General features: G+C 37.5%; 1 protein-coding gene across 1 annotated transcript in view; it reads left to right on the plus strand.

Annotated features, from left to right (window-relative positions):
- Positions 1-15,358, plus strand: part of EPHX4 (epoxide hydrolase 4) — a 37,039-nt gene that overhangs the window by 11,833 nt on the left and 9,848 nt on the right. Inside the window, exons 3-6 of the mRNA XM_002751079.6 lie at positions 1-158; positions 2,848-2,976; positions 8,203-8,306; positions 10,382-10,530. Coding sequence (XP_002751125.1) covers positions 1-158; positions 2,848-2,976; positions 8,203-8,306; positions 10,382-10,530 — 540 coding nt within the window. The remainder of the gene's footprint in view (positions 159-2,847; positions 2,977-8,202; positions 8,307-10,381; positions 10,531-15,358) is intronic.

Raw genomic sequence — 15,358 nt, forward strand, 5'->3', positions numbered from 1 at the left:
GTATTCTTGGCGTTACCAGCTGAGAGAATTTAAAAGTGAATATCGAGTTGTAGCACTGGATTTGAGAGGCTATGGAGAAACAGATGCTCCCATTCATCGAGAGAATTATAAATTGGACTGTCTAATTACAGACATAAAGGATATTTTAGATTCTTTAGGTAGGTTAGTTTAAAACAAAACAACTCTTTTTAAGGGACAAACATTCAACAAATTGTGAATTGATGACTTCTTTTCTTGGGAGGATGCGTATTCCATCTACCCAAATTTATCTGGATCCTGTCACCATGGTTTCAGGTAGTCAGCCCAAAATATCTATACAGGAAATTTAAAATGATGTATCCGGAGCAACTATTCCATCTACCAGCCAAGAATGACTTTTCAGATTTGTTTTTTAAAATAGACCTAATGGGCTGGGTGCTGTGGCTCACACCTATAATCCCAGCACTTTGGGAGGCTGAGGCAGACGGATCACCTGAGGTCAGAAGTTCAAGACCAGCCTGGCCAACATGGTGAAACCCTGTCTCTACTAAAAGTACAAAAATTAGCCAGGCATAGTGGCAGACACCTGTAATCCCAGCTACTCAGGAGGCTGAGGCAGGAGAATCGCTTGAACCCAGGAAGAAGAGGTTGCAGTGAGCCAATACAGTGCCATTTGCACTCCATCCTGGGCAACAAGAGTGAGACTCTGCCTCAAAAAAAAAAAAAAAAAAATAGACCTAATGTATGCTGTTTATTATTTTCAGAAATTATTATTGAAAATTTTATTATTGTACTTAGAAAATTTATTTCTTTAGAACACATACCTAAATATTCATTTTAAAATGTTATAAGATACAGAAGCACTTGCATTATTTCTGTTGTATCGATCAGTTAGAACCACATAATATTGTGTAACAAACAACCTCAGATTCGGTGGCATAGGGTCATAACCATTTTTTCCTGTGCTCATGGATCTGCAGGTTAACCTTAGGGGGGACTCCTCTAGTTTTTACCTCAGGCTGCAGGTCCAGCTGGGACTGGCTTCTCTCTGTGACTTGGGCTGGAGCCCAAGATAAAGGGGAGTGGCTGCCTGAGGGAAGCTTTTCTCCTGGCATTGGTAGAGGGTAAGCCCAGCTGCACAAGCTCAAGTTTCTATCAGCAGCCCATTGGTCAAAGCAAGTCATATGGTGGAGCCCAAATTCAAGTCATACAGCCACCATGAGACCAAAGCAAATCACATGGCCAAGTCTAAAATCAAAGGGGCAGCGAGTAGACTCCTTCTATGACAGTAGGGAGGAGAGAGTAAATATTTTTTAACAATAATCCAGTCTATTAATACAATATCCCCTTTGACTGAAACCAAGCTGCTATCATCAGTATGTTAATGGAACCAATATGATGAGAAATACCATGAAATCAAAGGCACTTTCTATGGTAATCTAATGCGAGCATAGATCAGACCAAAATTTTGGGGGGAGAAAAAAATGGATGAGGTCTGGGGTGTCACATGCAATATTGTCATTTAGTCTGATTACAGTAAAAGAGACTCAGACACTGATTTCAGATTTGAAATTATATTTCAGATTTTGTGATAATTCAGTCAGACCTGGCCTAAATTTGTCATCATGAAAAGTTTAGGCAAATAATTAATATAAACAAGATGTATGTGTGTGTATTAGTATAGTGGTGAGGAGTGATGGTGAAAAGTACTTCCTTGAAAGAATTAAGCAATTTTAAGTACTCCAGGAATAAATTACAAATGAATTTTACCAATCCATACAATGGAAATCCTGTAGGAATCTCTATTAATCAACATTTTAACCTACTTTAGATTACTGAGTGATTACATGAAATGAAACTGGTGCAAAATTGACTTTTTATTACTTCAATGTGACTTCACAGTTCCAAATTAGTGGCAAATTTTCTGTGTTGAGTTGTACATAGGATTTATGAAGTTAGGGAATAAATAGATGCTTCCTGGAAATAAATATTTATGAGTTGGACATAGATGAGACATTTATAATTTTACTATAACTAGAAATTTCTGAGCATTCAAAATATAACCCAGGCTGGGTGCAGTGGCTCATGCCTGTAATCCTAGCACTTTGGGAGGCCACAGTGGGTCGATTACCTGAGGTCAGGAGTTCAAGACCAACCTGACCATCATGGTGAAACCCCATCTTAAAAGAAAGAAAGAAAAAACAAATAACCTTGCTTATGACTTTATTACATCCAGTCTTTACCATGGTTTCCAAACTCAGGTCCATGGGACAAGAACTGAGTAATAGTAGCTATTTCACATTTTATTTTGCTTGTTTTGTACCTCCTAGGGTCTCAGTCTTGCTGTCACCCCGGCTGGAGTGCAGTGGCATGATCATTGCTCACCGCAGCCTTGAACTCCTGGGCTCAAGGGATCCTCCCACCCCAAGCTCTAGAGTTGCTGGTACTACAGATGGGCACCACCACACCTGGCTAATTTATTTATTTTTTTTGTAGAGACGGTGGCAGGGGGGTCCTGCTGTGTTGCCCAGGATGGTCTCGAACTTAAGCAGTCCTCCTGCTTTGGCCTCTCAAGTGTTGAGATTATAGGTGTAAGCCACCACACTGGTCTATTTCAAATTGTGTGTGTGTGTGTGTGTGTGTGTGTGTGTGTGTGTTCCTGGAAGAAATTCTCAATCTATAGGTTTAGAGTGGAGCTATCTAAGTGATGTACAGACAAGTTTTGGAACCACTGAATGATGTATGAAGTGCATAATTAGGATAAGATAATGAAAAGAGGTGTTTCAGAAGTGTAACTATTTTATGTGAGGTAACAGTGCACTCACCTGTTTCTTTTTAATGATGTCAACATTTATTTCTTGATTACAGGGTATAGCAAATGTGTTCTTATTGGCCATGACTGGGGGGGCATGATTGCTTGGCTAATTGCCATCTGTTATCCTGAAATGGTGATGAAGCTTATTGTTATTAACTTCCCTCATCCAAATGTATTTACAGGTGAGTTCAAGTTTTCATCAAAACAGTACTGCTAATATGACAATTCACTCTTGCCACTGACAATTTGGATTATGAACAGCAAAATTTGGTTACTATGATATCTTAAAATTAAGTGACTAAACCATGAAGCACATGACAGTGTATAACAGATACCTTGGTTTTAAACCTTCCTGAGGAATCTAAGAAAATTTTGCTTTATGCTTGCTTGCATAATTTTATTCCTTCAAAAAAAAATTTACTGCTAACTTGGGGAGGGATAAAGGGAAAAATGCAATGACATTGCTTTAACAATAATGAATCTTGACAGCCTAGAAATCTGTTCTTTCCTTGTTTGACTGCTTTGGCTGTCAGAAATAGCAGTATTCTTTAAAGCAGCAGTTCTGACATTTTTGGTCTTGGGGTTCTTTATGATCTTAAAATTATTAAAGATCCCACTGAGCTTTTAATTATATGGTTTATAAGTATTCATGTATTAGAAGTCAAAACAGAAATGTAAAAATATGTATGCTGGCCGGGCACAGTGGCTTACACCTATAATACCAGCACTTTGGGAGTCGAGGCGGGTGGATCACGATGAGAGATCGAGACCATCCTGGTCAACATGGTGAAACTCGTCTCTATTAAAAATACAAAAACTAGGGCCGGGCGCAGTGGCTCAAGCCTGTAATCCCAGCACTTTGGGAGGCCGAGGTGGGTGGATCACGAGGTCAAGAGATCGAGACCATCCTGGTCAACATGGTGAAACCCCGTCTCTACTAAAAATACAAAAAATTAGCTGGGCATGGTGGTGCGTGCCTGTAATCCCAGCTACTCAGGACGCTGAGGCAGGAGAATTGCCTGAACCCAGGATGCGGAGGTTGCGGTGAGCCGAGATCGCGCCATTGCACTCCAGCCTGGGTAACAAGAGCGAAACTCCATGTCAAAAAAAAAAAAAAAAAAATACAGAAACTAGCTGGGCATGGTGGCACAGCCTGTTGTCCCAGCTACTCGGGAGGCTGAGACAGGAGAATTGCTTTAATCCAGGAGACGGAGGTTGCGATGAGCCGAGACTGCTCCACTGCACTCCAGCCTGGGCAACGAGGGAAACTCCATCTCAAAAAAAAAAAAAAAAATGCTAATTCATCAAAAGAAACCATTACATGATAACTTAAATAACATATTTTAATGAAAACTAACTACATCTTCCAAAACAAAATTTTAGTGAAAAGAATGTTATTGTTTTACATTTTTGCAAATCTCTTCAATCTGTTCCAATATGTTGTTTGAATTGAAGTATATGAAGAAATTTGGACTCACACAGATTTGTAATTGGAAAAGGGAGGAGTATTTTAATAGCCTTCTCAGATAACTGTGGATTTTCTTTAATACTACATCAAACTTAAAAATTAATGTTTTGTTTTGTTGTTTCTGAGATAAGAGTCTTGCTCTGTTGCCCTGGCTGGAGTGCCGTGGTGCCATCTTGGCTCACTGCAACCTCCACCTCCCTAGTTCCAGAGATTCTCCTGCCTCAGCTGCCTAAGTAGCTGGGATTACAGGCACACACCACCGCACCTGGCTAAGTTTTGTATTTTTAGTAGAGACAGGGTTTGACTATGTTGGCCAGGTTGGTCTCGAAAACCTGACCTCATGATCCACCCGTCTCAGCCTCCCAAAGTGCTGGGATTATAGGCATGAATCACCACACCCAGCCAATGGTTTCTTAAAGGTAACAATGTTTTTTTAAAAATCACAATAAATGATTTTTTATACTGTGCTCTATTAAAACACACAGGTCTCACTAGCACTTTTATTGTATCTTTTATCCAGCCTGGTTTTGTATCATCATGCATTGGAATATGTTGGTTCACTGATTTATGCAGATCTTCCATAAGTTGACACATTTATCATACAATATTTTAAAAATCACATTCTTTGACATTATCCTAATATCATCAGAAAAGCCTTTAAAGCAGTGCAAAGCTGTGAAGCTCACAATAGCAGATACAAGTTTTCCTAAGTTCTAAGGTTCATTTGAAAGTGATTTTTATCAACGGCAACAAACACTGATGATTGTTTTCCTTGATATGACAGGCTCACTTTGCTAATTTTCAAGAGATTATCTGTCAGATACTAATGTTTGACTGATGATAGGCTGTTAGTCCTTCTTTGAAGTAAAAAATGATGTTGCATTTAAAAATGCAGCTAAAAATTAGCCAGGTGTGGTTGTTTGTGCCTGTAGTCCCAACTACCTGAGGGAGCTGAGGCAGGAAGGTCGCTTGAGCTCAGGAGGTCAGGCCGCAGTGAGCTGAGATTGTGCCACTGTACTCCAGCCTGGGGGACAAAATGAGACCCTCTCTCAAAAAAGAAAAAAAAAGGAGCTAATTCAACCCATCAACTCAAACAATTGTAGAAGTGCTTTTCCCTGAGACAATCATTGTATTTGTGTTATCTTGAGATGACAGAACTGCTTTATGTGTACTTTCTATTTAATCACATAGAACATTAAAAACATGTACTCAAAGGTCAAATTTAATTAATATTTTTTGCTATTTCATAAAGGACACTGTTAAGTGAAACTAGCACTTAATTAAATGTAATTAATTAGTTTGCCACCAGTGTGTGGTGGTGAAGAATAGGATGACTACTAGTATTGTTCAGTGCCACTGCCTTGATTTGTGCTAAAGTAGCAGTGGGTTTAACCATCATTGTTTTTGTAGTATTGGTGCAAATATCAACATGGTGAGAAAAAAGCAAATACATTTGTTAATATTGCTATGAAATAGTTTTAACCACCTAGATACCTTAAAAGGGTCTTGGGAATCCCCAGAGATTCACATGGATGATACTTTGAGAACCTCTATTTTCAAGAGAATTCTCAAAAACTTAATAGTGATTAAAGACCTGTGAAAAATGGCCAGGCACATTTTTATTTGGTTTTGGCAAAAAATTATCATTTTGTACTCTTTACCCTTGTTAAGTTTTCTGAGGTTCAAGTACTACTACTACACAGCAGGACTCTAGGAAATAAAAAATTCAGAACCACATATTTCTATTTTTTTCTCAAAATTAAACAGATAAGGAAGAAAGGGACCATGACTATGTAAATATATAAGTAAATATAAATGTAAGAGATGAATTTTAGATACATATCCAACTGAAGTATCGCTGTTGAGGTATAGTAGGATGGATGCTTAGGATTCAAATGTCCTGAGAGTCATTGTATTTTTCTAGGTTGAAGTAAACAGCAGAAGTCATACTACATGCTTGTTCAGTTGATCAGGACCCTAGAGTAAATGTTATTTTACTGGTGGTGCTATATGGACAAATTGCAATTGGTGATTTCAACAAGAAAATACTTGAAATATTTCTGGAATTATTTTATCAATAATAGTTTCCACCCTGTCAGGTCAATATGAGGTTTTCAAATAATTTGCCTATATTTTTCCCTTAATTGTATTGATATCTTTTAATGCAGGGGTGAATAAATCTTGTTCAATTATGACTTTGTAAAACTTTAGTATAACAATGGTAAACTTATCTGAAAATTATGTTTCTAAAAACTGTTGAATATAGTTATGAAATTGGAAATAAGAAAAAATGACTTTTATAGCAAGGAAAATAAGATTGCATAGTATGCAAGCATACACTCTTTTTATCCCATTTTTTAGAGACAGGGTCTCACTTTGTCCCCCATCCTGGATTCCAGTGGCCTAATCATAGTCATTGCAGCCTTGACGTCAAGGCTGGGCTCAAGTGATCCTTCCGCCTCAGCCTCGCAAGTAGCTGGGACTATAGGCTTACACCACCAAGCCCAGTTAATTTTTTATATATTTTTTAGAGACAGGGTCTTGCTATGTTGCCCAGGCTGGTCTTAAACCCTTGGCTTCAAGCAGTCTTCCTGCCTTAGCCTCTCAAAGCACTGGGATTACAGGCATGAGCCACCATGCCTGCCTGTACACACGTTTTTTATAATATATGATTATATTACTCCCCAGTTTAAAACTTTAGTGTCTTCCCTAAGCACTTAAAATCTTACTATTCTGGTCCTACATGATCAGGCTTCTGCCTTTCTCTCTGACTCATCATATACCATCTTCTTTCCATTCATCATACACCAGCCACACAGGCCTTTCGGCATCTGGAATGTACCAAGCCCAGGATCTGCTTGCTGTTCCTGGATGTTCTCCCTAGATCTTTGCACAGCTGACTCCCTCTTACTATTCAGTACTCAGCAAACATATCGCATCCCCAGAGAGGCCTTCTTGATCACTTCTACTACACAGTAGTCCCTCCATCCCACCTTACATCACTGTCAATCACATTGCCTTCTTTTATTTTCTTTACAGTATTATCGCTCTCTAAAGTGATCTTGTATTTGTTACCTATTTATTGTGTAAGTGCATTGTTTATGGGAACCTTTTCTGTTTTGTTCACTGCTGATTCCCCTGGCACATAGTAGATAGTCAAATATTCATTGAATGAATGGGTTTTCTAGATACATGAATTAATTTATAGGAAAAACTTCAGTTCCTTTTGAGGCCAAATGAACAAGGCATTCAATTTGAATCAACCTGTAAGGAAAATCTTATAAACATCAGAATATTACATCACCACGTATTCCTAGGAAAACTGGTATGTCACTGATAATGACCTTGGAGGAAAAGCAGTGTTTTTTGGGCTTCCTGTTCCCTTTTGAGTCAAAATTTCATTAGGTGAAACTTCCTTTTTATTTAAAGTGGTATAAGGCTAGGCGTGGTGGCTCAAGCCTGTAATCCCAGCACTTTGGGAGGCCAAGGCAGGCAAATCACCTGAGGTCAGGAGTTTGAAACCAACCTGGCCAACATGGTGAAACCCCATTTCTACTAAAAATACAAAAAATTAGCCAGGTGCAGTGGTGGGCGCCTGTAATCCTAGCTACTCAGGACGCTGAGGCAGGAGAATCTCTTGAACCTGGGAGGCAGAGGTTGCAGTGAGCCAAGATTGTGCCAGTGCACTCCAGCCTGGGTGACAGAGCAAGACTCTGTCTCAAAACTAATAATAATAAAATTTAAAAATAAAGTGGTATAAATTTTGTAAATACCAGAAATACTCATAATATGATATAAGAGCATACAAATTGTTCCAAAGAAGCCTTGCTTATGGATTATTTTATGGGATTATCTTAAAGTGAAATTGTCCTAAAAAGTTCTTCTAACAGTAAGTAATTTATACCCTTGGATAAGGTCTAACATAGCATTTTTATTTCAGAATATATTTTGCGACATCCTGCTCAGCTGTTCAAATCCAGTTACTACTACTTCTTCCAAATACCATGGTTCCCAGAATTTATGTTCTCAATAAATGATTTCAAGGTAAGCCAAGCAAATCAAACAAATAATGTATTATTATTATTATTAATGTAAAATATTTTAAAGTCCACCTTGAAGAAGAATAATGAGAAATGAGAGGAAATTATTAAAACTTAACAAATGGTTTTAAGAACTTACATATAGGCTTGCTTATTTTTATAGCCTCTGTTTCTGTATTTAAATACCTGGCTGTTTTTAATTTTTTGTGAGACAGTGCCCCTACAGGAATACCCCTTTTTAGAGAACATCTCGTGGGGATCTGAGGGAATACAAATGTTAGGTTTAACAGCAGCAGAAGTAGAAGATTTTGGGGTTAAAAAAAAAAAGCTCTTCACAAAGTAAATATATAGATATTAGCGTCACACGTACACATTAGCATCACACGTACACTGACACTAGTAGTCATATGCAAGTATCTTGGAAATTTATTTAAAGTTTTTTTAATTTTAGTTTTTGTTTTGCTTTGTTTTTGAGACAGGAACTTGCTTTGTCACCCAGGCTGAAGTGCAGTGGCACAATTACAGCTTACTGCAGCCTTTGCCTCCCAGGCTCAAGCAATCCTTCCACCTCAGCCTCCCAAGTAGCTGGTACTACAGGCGTGCACCACTATGCCTGGCTAATTTTTGTATTTTTTGTAGAGATTGGGTTGCACCATGTTGCCCAGGCTGGTCTGAAACTCCTGGCCTCAAATATGCACCCACCTCATCTTCCCAAAGTGCTGGATTATAGGTATGAGCCACCACTTCTGGCCAAAATGTGTCTTATGTGTCCAACATAGTGTTAGATATTGGTGAAGATTTTTTAAAGGCATAATCTAATATTACCTGTAATAATTCTGTGTGTAACTGTGATGGGATAAGAACTTAAAAACAAAAAACAAAAAACCTAACCCCAATGCCACTATCAAATCTAACATCATAAATGACAACTCAATATCATTTAAGACCCATTCAAATTTCATTAACTATCATAACTGTCTTGATATACTACTTTATTTGTTTGAATCAGGAACCAAAACCTATATCTTATATTTAGTTGTACGGCTTTTAAAATGTATAGTAGTGCCTTCTTTCTTTTCTTTTTGTATTTTTTAAAAAATATCACTTATTTAATGAAGAAATTTGCCTTGAGGAAAGATCTACATTTTGTATTTGGCTGATTGCTTCATCATGGTAGTATTTGACTTGCTCCTCTAACCCTTGTTTTCCTACTTCATAGGTACTGGTGATCTAGAGGCTTGATAAATTTTAATTTGAAAAGAATACTTAATAGCTGGTACTGGGTATTTCTTAATGCATCCCATCAGGGAAGCACATGAAACAGTGAGCTCATGAGTTGTCAGCCTATCCAAAATGTTCTAATATCCTGCCAAATTAATTTTAGCAATGTATTACTGATCATAGTCTAGGCCCATTATTCATTAGGGTATGAAAAATGGTGATTTTCTAATTTTATAATTCTTTCTGTTTTTTAAATTCTGCTATAAAGAAAAATTTATTCACATCTATAATTTATTCTGGAATATAGTTCACACAAGAATGGTGGGATATATGCTCATTCTTTTTCTTTTTACAAACAACTTTTAGAATAGTGAGTATATATTTGCTATTAGGTATAGTCATTATTCTTTTGGATGCCCAAATTTTCCCACAATTGGCATCAAATGAGGCATCCCTTGAGGTTGGCTCTTGTGGTTTTTGGACATAATCGCTTTAGTCAGTGATAGCTTGCCTCCTCAATGTCCTGGGCTTATCTTTTATTTCCTGTCCAGATGGGGAATTAGTCATTTATTCAAGAAACTGTTGAGCTGGGCCTTATAGAATATAAATAGGCAACAAGAAGATAGGATGCTTTTTATAAAAATGGAAGTGTGCAAGGGGGATTAGAAGGGAAGAATATAGAGGGAAAAAAAAGCCAGGAAAGCAGAAATGCATAGAATATGTGTGTATAAACAATGAGATCTCAAACGTGGCTAGAGCAGAAATTAGGAGTTGTCACTGCACAATGACCACCATTTCCTTTCCAAAGCCAAAGATTTAAGCAAAAAGTTTTAATTATTCTCTTCTCACTTAAATTAGGTTTTGAAACATTTGTTTACCAGTCACAGCACTGGCATTGGAAGAAAAGGATGCCAATTAACAACAGAGGATCTTGAAGCTTATATTTATGTCTTTTCTCAGCCTGGAGCATTAAGTGGTCCAATTAACTATTACCGAAATATCTTCAGGTCAGTATAATTTCTTTTAGTTAAATAAAAATATTTCAGTCTGGTTCTAAAGGGACACTATTTTATTTGTAAGATTAAATTCACCACTTATCCAAAGACTCAAAGTATTTTAATTTTTTTAATAAGTTACATAATATTTTTATGGGCAATATCTTTTTATTATTTATTTATTTATTTATTTGAGACCGAGTCTCACTATTGTTGCCCAGGCTAGAGTGCAGTCACGTGATCTCAGCTCACCACAACCTGCACCTCCCGGGTTCAAGCGATTCTCCTGCCTCAGCCTCCCACATAGCTGGGATTACAGGCATGCACTTATGGACAATTTCAAATGTATGGAAAAGTAGATAGAATAATATAACAAATCCTCCATGTAGCTGTCACTTGTTTTATCCACGACTCTATCCACTTATTCTCTCCTTTTAGATTATTTTGAATAGATGTATATTTTTAGTTATTTTTAAATGATGATTTATTTATTAAGCAGTATGTTCTGGACTGCATTCGTACTCAGAACATAGTAATGAGCAAAACTAGATAAGGTCTCTGGTCTCACAAAATTTGTAGCCTAATAGGAAAAACAGACCTTAAGCAAATAACCACAGTAATGAGTGAGTAGTTATAAACTCACAGAAAGGCTTTGAAAGAAAGAGATGAAAACCGAGGAAATTATGTTAAACCAATGAAGTGAAGGATGAGTTAGGTATTGACTAGAGAAGATTGGAATCAGAAGGACTAGCATTCTACAAAAAGGAAACAACAGGTACCAAAGCCCTATGGGAAGCTGGAAGAGGATTGCAGCTTCAAGCAAGAGAATTAGGACTTCTTAGCTGGAGCACAGAAAGTAAGGGTGAGAAGAGCATCATAAGGCTGGGTCCAAGAGGTAGGTAGCAGCTGGCCATGCATAGCCAAGTAGACCATATGAAGGATGTAAGATCCATGAATGTGAAGCCAATTGAATGAGAATCTCAAGCAGAAAAGAAAAACAACCTGCATGTGTATCTGAATAAGTTCAGTCTGGCCATAGCACAGAGAATGTATTGGAGAATTTTCAGAGTAAATGTGAAATGTGGGGAAACTGTAGCAGTCCAGGCTAGAGATGATGGTAACTTGAACAACTATTCTGAAAACAGTGGAGATGGAGAGAGTGGACAAATTTAAAAGATACTTAAGAGGTAAAACTGACAGGGGTTAGGAGTGGGTTGGAGGAGGAACAAGGAGATGGATGTCAACTATGGTTCCTGGATTTCTGGCATGCACAACAGCATGGATAAGCATGCCATTTACTGAGACAGGAAACACTAGAATGGGATGAGTTTTAATGAAAAAGTCATGAAATTTATTGTCTTAGGTTAGTTGACTTTTGAGTGATACCTTAGATATTCAAATATGCAGTTGGATAGTAGGGTCTGGAACTCAGAGGAGAGAATCGGGGATGAAGATATGTAAGATCTGGGAGTCACTGATGTAGAAACAAGCTTTGGTTTTAGAAGATATCGTCTGGGGAGAAAATATGGAGTGATGGCCGGGTGTGGTAGCTCACGCCTGTAATCCCAGCACTTTGGGAGGCCAAGGTGGGCAGATCACCTGAGGTCAGGAGATCGAGACCAGCCTGGTCAACATGGAGAAACTCCATCTCTACTAAAAATACAAAATTAGTAGGGTGTGATGGCGCATGCCTGTAATCCCAGCTACTTGGGAGGCTGAGACAGGAGAATCAACTGAACCTGGGTGGTGGAGGTTACAGTGAGCCAAGATTGCACCATTGCACTCTAGCCTGGACAACAAGAGCGAAACTCCATTTCAAAAAAAAAGAAAGTATAGAGTGAAAGATGAGACATGGTCTACACTTAGGGAAAAAAAATGAGATTTTATTTCTCCTAAGAATTAAGAGCCACAGCTGGCCTTGAATTTGAGGTTTAGAGATTTGAATTTCTGCTACCTCCATGATTCTGGAATTCTCAGGATAAAAATTATATGTTAACATGCCTCCAGCTTCCCTAGGAAGCCTGGCGGAAACAAAGACAAAACTTCTCTAGGATACATCTCAATTCAGGGCTCACAATATTCCCACAAATGATGCCCCTTAAAGATGAGTTCATAATCCAAAGTAAAACATATCAACCTGGGCCATGTGTGGTGGCTCATGCCTGTAATCGCAGCACTTTGGGAGGCTGAGGTGGGCGGATCACCTGAAGTCAGGAGTTCAAGACCAGCCTGGCCAACATGGCAAAACCCTGTCTCTACTAAAAATACAAAAATTAGCAGGGTGTGGTGTCTGCCTGTAATCCTAGCTACTCGGGAGGCTGAAGTAGCAGAATTGCTTGCACTCAGGAGGGAAAGGTTACAGTGAGCCTAGATTGCACCTCTGCACTCCAACCTGGGTAACAGAAAAAGACTTGATCTCAAAAAACAAAAAAAAAAATTTAATTTAATTTAAAAAACAACAACCGGCCGGGCGTGGTGGCTCACGCCTATAATCCCAGCACTTTGGGAGGCCGAGGCGGGTAGATCACGAGGTCAAGAGATCGAGACCATCCTGGTCAACAAGGTGAAACCCCGTCTCTACTAAAAATACAAAAATTAGCTGGGCATGGTGGCGCGCGCCTGTAGTCCCAGCTACTCGGGAGGCTGAGGCAGGAGAATTGCTTAAACCCAGAAGGTGGAGGTTGCAATGAGCCGAGATCCTGCCATTGCACTCCAGCCTGGGTAACAACAGTGAAACTCCATCTCACAAAAAAAAAAAAAGCAAGTTATAATTGATATACAGGATAGAATTAGAAATTGTATATGTGTATATATGCTAATAATATTTTTGTGATAAAATAATGGAAATAGAATAGTATTATTTTCAAACCAGTAGAGGAGAACAAGAAAATGATCAATTTAAAACTATCAATTAAAAAAATTTAAAATTATTAATTAAAAAGGCAAAGCAAGGTAAAATAGAAGCACAAACTAAGAGAAAAAGAGAAAGAGAAAAAGAAGCAAAGCAAGGTCAAATAGAAAGCACAAATAAGATGACAAAGCAATTTCAATATGTCAGTATGCACAACCAACATTTTCATATTAATATTGTCAGTTATAAAACAGAGAATATCAGATTGGATTTTTTTTTAAGTCCATCTATATGGTGTTTACAGTTACAATTAAAGCATAAGGACACAAAATGGTTAAAAGTAAGAGATGGGAAGTTAGAGCAGGTACTGGTTTAAATAAAACAAAACCTTTCAAACTCTGGAATTCAAAAGGAGTCATGAGATTATATGAATAAGGGAAGAAGAGATAAGTCCAAACCTTTTTGACTAACAAGAACAAACTTACCAATATATATATATCTTTGGCAAAACAGAGATGTTAATGTAAATGGTCTCTGAAGGTAACAGTTTATCAAGCAAGGCAATGATTAGAAAGGCAGTTAGATTACAGAGGCTACAGGTTGTATTTTATAGGATATAGCAACAATGTCTGAAGTTCATGTTTTCTTATTTATTTATTTTTTTTTTACAAATAACACTTGTAAAGAGAAAATGAAATGGCACATTTTCAAACAAATCTTAATTTCTTTTACATTCAAGAAAAAAGATTTAAAATCTTAATTTTAGATAAAGGACAAGAATGACAGTTTTCAATTTATCTTTTTATCAGTGCTTGCTTTGAATTGTAGAACAGTATGTTGTAAGGAAAATATTCTCATCTTTCTGAGGTTCTTTTACTAACAGTTGTTTATTGGGAGGATTTGCATTCCCAAGAGTAATCACTGTAATCCTGTTAATTGGCAGAGAGAGAGCAAATGAGAGAGAGCAGGCTTATAAACTTCAAAACAGTTTTATCAAGGCAAAAGATGGAGTTTTTTTGTTTTGTTTTGTTTTGTTTTGTTTTGTTTTGTTTTGTTTTTGTGTGTGTGTGAGACCGAGTTTCACTCTTGTTTACCCAGGCTGGAGTGCAATGGCGCGATCTCGTCTCACCACAACCTCCGCCTCCTGGGTTCAGGCAATTCTCCTGCCTCAGCCTCCTGAGTAGCTGGGATTACAGGCACGTGCCACTGTGCCCAGCTAATTTTTTTTTTTGTATTTTTAGTAGAGATGGGGTTTCACCATGTTGACCAGGATGGTCTCGATCTGTTGACCTCGTGATCCACCCGTCTCGGCCTCCCAAAGTGCTGGGATTACAGGCGTGAGCCACCGCGCCCAGCTAAGATGGAGTTTTAAACTAGATGGTTGTAGGTTAGTTGGGGGAATATTTACAAAGACTGATTACACACTTGACTACAAAGCAAATCTTAACCAATACCAAAGAATATTACGTAGATTGTTTTCTCTGAACACATTACAGTAGAAATCAATAACGACAAACTCTTAGAAAACTTCATATATTCAGAAATTTGACTTCTGAATAACTATGGGTAAAAAAAAATCTATGGAAATTAGTAAAAACTTAGAAAAAGTGATATTTCAAAACATGAGGAATACAGTTAAAATAATACTTAGGAATATATAGCTTTACGGATTATATTAGAAAAGAAGATTGAAAATTAGTGTGATAAGAGTTCAATTTAAGAAGTTAGAAAAAGAATATATAAACAAAAATAAATTAGAAGGCAAATAATTTAAATTAAATATAAAGCAAAAATTAATGCAATAAAAAACAAAGACACAATAGAGAGAAGTGGAAAAAAGCAAAAGCCAATTATTTGAAGACTACTAAGATAGATCAACTTTTGGCAAGAAATGATTAAAAAAATCAGAAGGCACAAGTAAACAAAGTTAGGAACCAGAAAGCAGTGAATAAATATAAGTATTGGCTGGGCACAGTGGCTCATGCCTGT

Source organism: Callithrix jacchus, chromosome 7 (genome assembly GCF_049354715.1).
Source record: "Callithrix jacchus isolate 240 chromosome 7, calJac240_pri, whole genome shotgun sequence".
NCBI classification, from domain to species: Eukaryota; Metazoa; Chordata; class Mammalia; order Primates; family Cebidae; genus Callithrix; species Callithrix jacchus.